This window comes from Callionymus lyra, chromosome 17, assembly GCF_982586985.1.
Source record: "Callionymus lyra chromosome 17, fCalLyr1.hap1.1, whole genome shotgun sequence".
NCBI lineage: Eukaryota > Metazoa > Chordata > Actinopteri > Syngnathiformes > Callionymidae > Callionymus > Callionymus lyra.
The window spans coordinates 23,862,291-23,872,005 of NC_141834.1; the positions used below are offsets into that span (position 1 = coordinate 23,862,291).

Genomic DNA, 9,715 nt, shown 5'->3' on the forward strand with positions numbered 1-9,715 from the left:
GAGGAGAGACAGGAAGCGGTCAGAGGAGAGACAGGAAGCGGTCGGAGGAGGGACAGGAAGTGGTCGGAGGAGAGACAGGAAGTGGTCGGAAGAGAGACAGGAAGTGGTCGGAGGAGAGACAGGAAGTGGTCAGAGGAGAGACAGGAAGTGGTCGGAGGAGAGACAGGAAGCGGTCGGAGGAGGGACAGGAAGTGGTCGGAGGAGAGACAGGAAGTGGTCGGAAGAGAGACAGGAAGTGGTCGGAGGAGAGACAGGAAGTGGTCAGAGGAGAGACAGGAAGTGGTCAGAGGAGAGACAGGAAGTGGTCAGAGGAGAGACAGGAAGTGGTCAGAGGAGAGACAGGAAGCGGTCAGAGGAGGGACAGGAAGCGGTCAGAGGAGAGACAGGAAGCGGTCAGAGGAGGGACAGGAAGCGGTCGGAGAAGGGACAGGAAGCGGTCAGAGGAGAGACAGGAAGCGGTCAGAGGAGGGACAGGAAGCGGTCAGAGGAGAGACAGGAAGTGGTCAGAGGAGAGACAGGAAGCGGTCAGAGGAGGGACAGGAAGCGGTCGGAGAAGGGACAGGAAGCGGTCGGAGGAGGGACAGGAAGCGGTCGGAGGAGAGACAGGAAGCGGTCGGAGGAGAGACAGGAAGCGGTCGGAGGAGAGACAGGAAGAGGTCGGAGGAGAGACAGGAAGCGGTCGGAGGAGAGACAGGAAGCGGTCGGAGGAGAGACAGGAAGCGGTCGGAGGAGAGACAGGAAGCGGTCGGAGGAGGGACAGGAAGCGGTCGGAGGAGAGACAGGAAGCGGTCAGAGAAGGGACAGGCAGCGGTCAGAGAAGGGACAGGAAGCGGTCGGAGGAGAGACAGGAAGCGGTCGGAGGAGAGACAGGAAGCGGTCGGAGGAGAGACAGGAAGCGGTCGGAGGAGAGACAGGAAGCGGTCGGAGGAGAGACAGGAAGCGGTCGGAGGAGAGACAGGAAGCGGTCGGAGGAGAGACAGGAAGCGGTCGGAGGAGGGACAGGAAGCGGTCGGAGGAGAGACAGGAAGCGGTCAGAGAAGGGACAGGCAGCGGTCAGAGAAGGGACAGGAAGCGGTCGGAGGAGAGACAGGAAGCGGTCGGAGGAGAGACAGGAAGCGGTCGGAGGAGAGACAGGAAGCGGTCGGAGGAGAGACAGGAAGCGGTCAGAGGAGAGACAGGAAGTGGTCAGAAGAGAGACAGGAAGTGGTCAGAGAAGGGACAGGAAGCGGTCAGAGAAGGGACAGGAAGCGGTCGGAGGAGAGACAGGAAGCGGTCAGAGGAGAGACAGGAAGCGGTCAGAGGAGGGACAGGAAGCGGTCAGAGGAGAGACAGGAAGTGGTCAGAGGAGAGACAGGAAGCGGTCAGAGGAGGGACAGGAAGCGGTCAGAGGAGAGACAGGAAGTGGTCAGAGGAGTTCCATTAAGAGTCTGACACTCACACGTCACTGCTGGGCCCCGCGGGTCTCCGGGCCAGGATCTCGGGGGCCTGCCACTTCTTCATGCTGGGCTCCTCCCTGCGGCCCTGGTTCTTCCTGCTGTAGACGCCGTGAAGGCCCCAGAGTTTGGCCGTGAAGCTCCTGCTGACCAGGACGCTGCGAGCTCGGATGTTCCCGTGAAGAAGGTCTTTGCTGTGCAGGAACTCCTGCAGGACCTCACGTCAGAGACTCTTCTTCTACTGACGCTCAACACTCACCAGAGCCGACGCCACCTGCTGGGCCATCGTGAAGATGCGACGCTCGGTCATCTCGCACGGAGGGTTGGAGTTCTCCTGCGTGAGACCACAACCTTGACCACTGACCACTGCGACATCCTGCTGCTACTCATGATGCTGTGAGTGTGTATTAGTTACTATGTTAGTACCTCAGTACATTAGTACTTTTACTATGTTAGTACCTCAGTACATTAGTACTTTTACTATGTTAGTACCTCAGTACATTAGTACTTTTACTATGTTAGTACCTCAGTACATTAGTACTTTTACCATGTTAGTACCTCATTACATTAGTACTTTTACTATGTTAGTACCTCAGTACATTAGTACTTTTACTATGTTAGTCCTCAGTACATTAGTACTTTTACTATGTTAGTACCTCAGTACATTAGTACTTTTACTATGTTAGTACCTCAGTACATTAGTACTTTTACCATGTTAGTACCTCATTACATTAGTACTTTTACTATGTTAGTACCTCAGTACATTAGTACTTTTACCATGTTAGTACCTCAGTACATTAGTATTTTTACTATGTTAGTACCTCAGTACATTAGTACTTTTACTATGTTAGTACATTAGTACTTTTACTATGTTAGTACCTCAGTACATTAGTACTTTTACCATGTTAGTCCCTAGTACATTAGTACTTTTACCATGTTAGTACCTCAGTACATTAGTACTTTTACTATGTTAGTACATTAGTACTTTTACCATGTTAGTCCTCAGTACATTAGTACTTTTACTATGTTAGTACCTCAGTACATTAGTACTTTTACTATGTTAGCACCTCAGTACTTTTACCATGTTAGTCCTCAGTACATTAGTACTTTTACTATGTTAGTACCTCAGTACATTAGTACTTTTACCATGTTAGTACCTCAGTACATTAGTACTTTTACTATGTTAGTACCTCAGTACATTAGTACTTTTACTATTTTAGTACATTAGTACTTTTACCATGTTAGTCCTCAGTACATTAGTACTTTTACTATATTAGTACCTCAGTACATTAGTAAATACGTTTTTACTTCATAATCCTTTAAATTCAATATAAATGTTATAACCAGACCAAACCAACAGATCACAGAGCGACTGATACTGAATTGAAAGACTAAAAATGGAAAATATTGGAATTTAAAAAATATCAAATATGATTAAAAATGTTTTAATTCATTTGAAAATATACTTTGATTCAATGTCAAATAATAAATGAATGATTAAAAATATTTCCACATCAGAACTAGTACCCGGAGTAGACTCACGTCTCTGCACCTCCACAGGAAGCTGAGCAGGTCTCTGTTCTCCAGCTCCTCCACCACCGTGACCAGCGGCGCTCGCAGCGACACCACGCCCAGCAGCTCCGGCAGGAAGGGGTGAGGACCGAGCTGCGCCAGGAAGGAGGCGAAGCCCAGGAAGTTGTGTCTCTCTGCGGCGTCGGCCGAGTCTAAGGGAGGTCACCAGAGGTCACCAGAGGTCATGAGAGGTCACACACACAAACTCGGATGTAGTTAAGCCACGAGGTTCCTGCAGGGGGCAGTAGATTCCAGGGTGTTTCACGCTGCAGTTCCTTGCCTGACCTGCGGGGGCGCCACTCACCGTTGAGCACGCGCAGCACGACGTTGCGACTGTCCATCCTGGCGCGACACAGCGACACGTTGGACGCGGAGCGAGCGGCGAAGGCGTCGGGCAGCGGCGTCACCAGGTTGAAGGACTCGGGCAACCTCTGGCGCGGCAGCTCCCGTGGCTGCACCACCGGACTGAAGCTAGCGCGCGGCGCCGCGGGGAGGCGGGGCTTGGGTGGCGAGGCGGCCTGGTGGTACGTGGTGGGCGGGTGGAAGGTGGAGTAGCTGCTGGGCATGTCCAGAGCGATGCTCTCGTGCTCCAGCACGTTGATGCCTGCAGGAGCTGCACACACAAGATCTCATCCACGGGCCAAACACTGAGCCCTGAGGAACTCCACACTTCTCAGCTCACCACACACACATGTTTATAAACTCATACATATACAGTATTAAACACACTATATTTAGCACCCATATAAAGTGTGTGTGTGTGTGTATATACACGTTCGTATGTTGTGTGTGTGTATATACTGTACATATATATATAAATATGTGTATATATATATATATATATATATATATATATATATATATATATATATATATATACAGTGGTATGAAAAAGTTTGGTCACCTCTGTACATGTTCATGATTTTCTTTATAAATCATTGGTTGTTTGGATAAAAAGTTAAATTTATCTTATAGAGAAAAACACATGATATTTGAAAGTGAAATAAAGTGAAATGATTTACAGAAAGTGTGTAAGAATTGTTTAAATCTTATATCGTTATATCTTATTGATTTTAATACCTTTAGCACTAGTTATTGGAACTCAAAATTGGTTTGTAACCTCAGTGACCCTTGACCTCCATACACAGGTGAGAAAGGGTATTTAAGGAGCCAATTGTAAGTGTTTCTCTCTTTGCATCTTCTCTGAAGGCATCATGAGCCTCAAAACAATGATTGTTCAACATCATGGTTTAAAGGATATAGAAAATATCTCAGAGATTTAAGCTCAGTTTCAACTGTGAGGAACATTGTGAGGACATGGAAGACCACAGGCACGGTTCTAGTTCAGGCCCGGAGTGGTAGACCAAGGAAAACCCCTGAGTTATCTTCATAATCTCAGATTCTACGAATTGGTGCGTAGCCCTCTAACCGCTTCGCTATTGGTTTAAACCCAAGGCGAAGCCCGACGGGACAAATGTACCCCCAGCTGGACACCGCTCCTGAAGCAGCATCGCTAGGGCCCCGCCGGCCCAGGATCCAAGTCTACTGGAGCCGTGGGCCTCAAGGGGGGCACAGCAGCACTCAAAACCGTATGAGCTACTGATCCCGCCGTCACGTCAAGGAGATAGGCCTTAGCAAAGGTTGACGTGGAAGACCAAGAAGCAGCTGAACAGATGTCCTCTGCTGCCACACCCCGCAAAGAGCCAATGAGGCTGCCACAACACAGGTGGAATGTGCCCTCAGTCCGCTGGGAGCAGATCCACCCGCTGCTTGGTAGGCCTGGATAATGGCCGATCTCACCCAATGAGAAAACCTCTGGGAGGAGATTGCCTCACCCCGTCGGCATCTAGCGTGGCAGATGAATAGGGCATCAGAGCGCCTAAACACAGCCACTCGCGCAAGTAACAGGCCAAAGCCCTCACTGGACACAACAGGTGAAGACGTTCCTGACCCGGGTCCAAGTGGGGCGGCAGATGAAAGGCCCGCAGCGTGATGGTCGTCCCCCGGAACAAGGAACTCAGAATCTTCGGGCGGAACGCTGGGTTAGGACGCAATGACACCAATCCTCGACGCTGAAGGAAAGACACTCAGGGCTAGTGGAGAGAGCACAAAGCTCACTCGCTCTCTTCGTGGTCGTCAGTGCCAGAAGGAGCGATACCTTGAAAGACAAGATATCCAGTGCGACTTGGTCAAGAGGCTCGAGGGTCGGGCCTGTGAGAGAGTCCAGTACCAGCTGGAGATCCCACTTATGGCTGGAAGGCCTTGCAGGAGGACGAAGCCTGCAGGCACTCTGTAAGAAACGCGCCACCAGAGGGTGTGCGCGAGCCAAAGCACCCTCGAATCCGACATGCCTCATCGCTATGGCTGATGCGAACACTCTCAGTGTCGCCACAGTCCGTCCGCTATCCAGCAAATGTTGCAGGAAAGACAGGACAGCGGAGACCAACTAGGAGCTGGGGTCCAAGGACCTGTCTGCACACCAGCGGGAGAAAATCCCCCACTTTGAGGCATAAAGCCTGCGTGTCCAGCGTTTGGAGAACGCCCAGGTCCAAAGTCCCGCTCAGCTCGTCCCGTGCAGGAGCCACACTTTGAGAGGCAGGCCCAGCACCGGAGGTTCTGTCAGAGTCCCCCCTGCCTGACACAGGGCAGCAGGGGCACAAGGGATGGCCCACAGGTCCCCGACCACCATGCGCACCAGCTCTGGGAACCAGAGTGCCCCCGGCGAATCTGGCGCTACCAGTATTAACCTCTATTAGTATTAGGCACTTCACACAAGGAGATGCTTTATGGAAGAGTAATGCGGAAAAAGCCTTTTCTCTGCACACGCCACAAACTCGCTTGAGTCGCTTGAGGTTTGCTGAAGCACATTTGGACAAGCCAGCTTCATTTTAGAATAAGGTTCTGTGGACTGATGAAACTAAAATAGAGTTATTTTGGGCATAACCAGGAACAATGTCCAGAAATCAGTAACAAAGTTGAAGTTGCTCCGGATCTTTCAACAAGACAATGATCCTAAACACTGCTCAAGATCTACTAGGCGTTCATGCAGAGGAACAAGTAGAATGTTCTGGAATGATCTCAGTCCCCAGACCTGAATATTATTGAACATTTAGGGTGTGATTTAAAGTTGGCCATGAAACCATCAAACCTGACTGAACTGGATCTGTAAAGAAGGTCCAAAACAACCCATGATTTATAAAGAAAAATCAAGAAAATGTACAGGAGTGACCAAACTTTTTCATACCACTGTATATATATATATATATAAAGTGTGTGTATATATGTGTGTGTATGTTGTGTGTGTATATACTGTATATGTGTGTGTATGTTGTGTGTGGTCCTGACCATCGATGCCGTGTAAGATCCTCCTGCTCTTCACGGGTCTGATTCGATCGACTCTCTCGGGGCAGAAGTGAAGCAGCAGAATAAACACCAGCGTCACCAGGAAACTGGCGAGTAGCAGCGTCGGCACCACGATCACTTCCTGTTCGTACACACGGATCTCTGCACACACACACACACACACGATCACTTCCTGTTCGTACACACGGATCTCTGCACACACACACACACACACACACACGATCACTTCCTGTTCGTACACACGGATCTCTGCACACACACACACACACACGATCACTTCCTGTTCGTACACACGGATCTCTGCACACACACACACACACACACACACACACGATCACTTCCTGTTCGTACACACGGATCTCTGCACACACACACACACACACGATCACTTCCTGTTCGTACACACGGATCTCTGCACACACACACACACACACACACACGATCACTTCCTGTTCGTACACACGGATCTCTGCACACACACACACACACACGATCACTTCCTGTTCGTACACACGGATCTCTGCACACACACACACACACACACACACACACGATCACTTCCTGTTCGTACACACGGATCTCTGCACACACACACACACACACACACGATCACTTCCTGTTCGTACACACGGATCTCTGCACACACACACGATCACTTCCTGTTCGTACACACGGATCTCTGCACACACACACACACACACGATCACTTCCTGTTCGTACACACGGATCTCTGCACACACACACACACACACACACGATCACTTCCTGTTCGTACACACGGATCTCTGCACACACACACACACACGATCACTTCCTGTTCGTACACACGGATCTCTGCACACACACACACACACACACACACACACGATCACTTCCTGTTCGTACACACGGATCTCTGCACACACACACACACACGATCACTTCCTGTTCGTACACACGGATCTCTGCACACACACACACACACACACACACACACACACACGATCACTTCCTGTTCGTACACACGGATCTCTGCACACACACACGATCACTTCCTGTTCGTACACACGGATCTCTGCACACACACACACACACACACACACACGATCACTTCCTTTTCGCACACACGGATCTCTGCACACACACACACACACACACACACACACACACACACACACACACACACACACACACACGACCTGCTGCGGCCACAGCTGACGACGTGTCACTCACCGCAGATGGTGTCGCCGTGGTTACACTGGGAGTCTGCGTTCGATAAGGACGACATCCTGTCACATGACACGCGGCTGTCAATCACAGAGATGACTTTATAATAATAACAGTGTAATAACATGTTTTCAGTAATAAACACATATTTCATGTTAATGACATCTTCGTTGTATTTGTACAAATATATCAAGTTTAATTTTCAAAATAATCTTGGTTTAAAAACATTTTTAAATATAAAAACTTTATCTTTGACTAAATCTTCAGTTTCATCAGAAAATATCTTAATAATAATAATAATAATAATTCAAGTTACTGTAATTTAATCCTCAACACATTTCCACGAGTGACATCAAACCCTGGCAGGAGCCGAGGTCTCCAGACGGCTGGTTAAAGGCTGGTAACACTAGATGATGATGTCATCAGATAGAGTTGCTAACACGACGCCAGAGACGCTGATCCAGGTTCACATGAGACCCTCACCTGTGCACTCACCTGTGGCTCCTTGACTTCCTGTCCAGGCGGCGAGTGACGCTCCTGCCACGACTGTGCTGTTGTTGTTCAGCGACTCCTCCTCCTGCTGCTCCTCCTCTTTCTTCTCCTCCACCGGAGGAACCGGTCGTTCTTCGCGGATCTTTCTTTGTTTGGAATGTTGAGCTGGAACTGGTCGAACCAGTCGAACCAGGACGTGTTTCACTGACGTCGTGATCTTCAGCTCGAAGTCACGTCAGAACCAACAGTTTGATGGAAAATTATTGTTATTATTATTGTTTGTATCTTTGAAGGTTTATTTTAAACTTGTTTTACATCAAATATAAATGTTGCTTTAATAGTCACCATAGCAACGGAGCTACATCGTCACATGATCAAACTGTAAATATAAATAATAATAAATGTTTTTTCAACTCAATGGTTTACAGAATAAATGAATCTTAAATGAATATAAAGAATTAAAAACACAATTTAAAGTTAAAAATATTCAAAAGTTAAACATCATTTAAAGTTAATCATTTAAAGTTAAACATTTAAAGTTAATCATTTAAAGTTAATCATTTAAAATGAATCATTCAACTTTAAACATCATCAATAAACTCTCGAAGCAACAGTTTCTGTTTCACAAGAATCAAAGGTCAAAAATCCCACTTGAGTGACAGGTCTTGACAGCCAATCACGGCGCAGATATTACGGGAAAACTAGTCGAACACAGAGTGAAACTGTCTGATGGATCCACCATCTTGACTCTCTACTCACTTTAGACCCTCCAGGAGATTTGACGCGTCCCGGTTGTTGAACACGAGTCAGTATCAAGTCAGCCTAGTTTGGCCCACAGACCACATGTTGGAAGTACAATGTGATAGAGACTTAGAGTCAGTGTTTGAACTAGAGGTGTGACACACACACACACACACACACACACACACACACACACACACACACACACCCCCACACACACACACACACACACACACATACACACACATACACACACATACACACACATACACACACATACACACACTCACACACTCACACACTCAATGGTTTAAAGTACAAAGACTGTTGAATATTTCAAGATGTTGTGAAGAAAAGAAGATCATGTGACCTAACCTGTCAGTGACTGGTTCGACTGGACTATTTTAGGAAACACACACACACACACACACACACAAACACACAAACACACGCACCTGCATACATCAAGTCTCAGAGACAGTGTCATCTCAGCTGATACTGCAGACAGTTTTTCTGCCATGTTTGACTCTCTTTCCTTCAATGACTGCCTTAACATGGACAGTTTGATTCACTGGTTCACTGATCATTGTGTTGAAATACTGGATCAAACCTGTTCAATCCAACTTGAAAGTTCAGAAAAAACGGTGCCCTTGGACAAATGAAGATCTCCTGAGTCTGAAAACACTGAGCGTCTCTGGAAGTCTACTAAACTTGAGGTGCACAGACTTCACCTCAGGGATCTGATGTCTACTTACAATGAGATGGTGGAAACTGCTAGATCTGATTACATCAGAAAACTGGTAGCAGCAATTAAGAAAAACCCCAAAGTGTTGTTTGACACGATTAATTCTCTCGTGTCTCCTGCTCCTCAAATCACGCCTGTCTTCTGTGAAACTGACAGCAATGCA

General features: G+C 47.8%; 1 protein-coding gene across 3 annotated transcripts in view; it reads right to left on the reverse strand.

Annotated features, from left to right (window-relative positions):
• The window catches only part of styk1b (STY kinase 1b), a 12,506-nt gene extending 4,324 nt beyond the window's left edge, over positions 1 to 8,182 (reverse strand). The window contains exons 1-7 of one of the 3 annotated variants that reach the window (XM_087812267.1): positions 8,070 to 8,182; positions 7,581 to 7,654; positions 6,351 to 6,509; positions 3,310 to 3,618; positions 2,976 to 3,157; positions 1,693 to 1,767; positions 1,439 to 1,641 (exon numbers count right to left, since the gene is read on the reverse strand). In XM_087812267.1, the coding sequence (XP_087668393.1) occupies positions 1,439 to 1,641; positions 1,693 to 1,767; positions 2,976 to 3,157; positions 3,310 to 3,618; positions 6,351 to 6,509; positions 7,581 to 7,635 (983 nt within the window). In that variant the 5' untranslated portion in view covers positions 7,636 to 7,654; positions 8,070 to 8,182. Of the gene's footprint in view, positions 1 to 1,438; positions 1,642 to 1,692; positions 1,768 to 2,975; positions 3,158 to 3,309; positions 3,619 to 6,350; positions 6,510 to 7,580; positions 7,655 to 8,057 lie in introns of all 3 variants that reach the window. The other 2 variants (XM_087812266.1, XM_087812265.1) reach the window with 2 other exon arrangements.
• Positions 8,183 to 9,715: the final 1,533 nt, after the last annotated feature.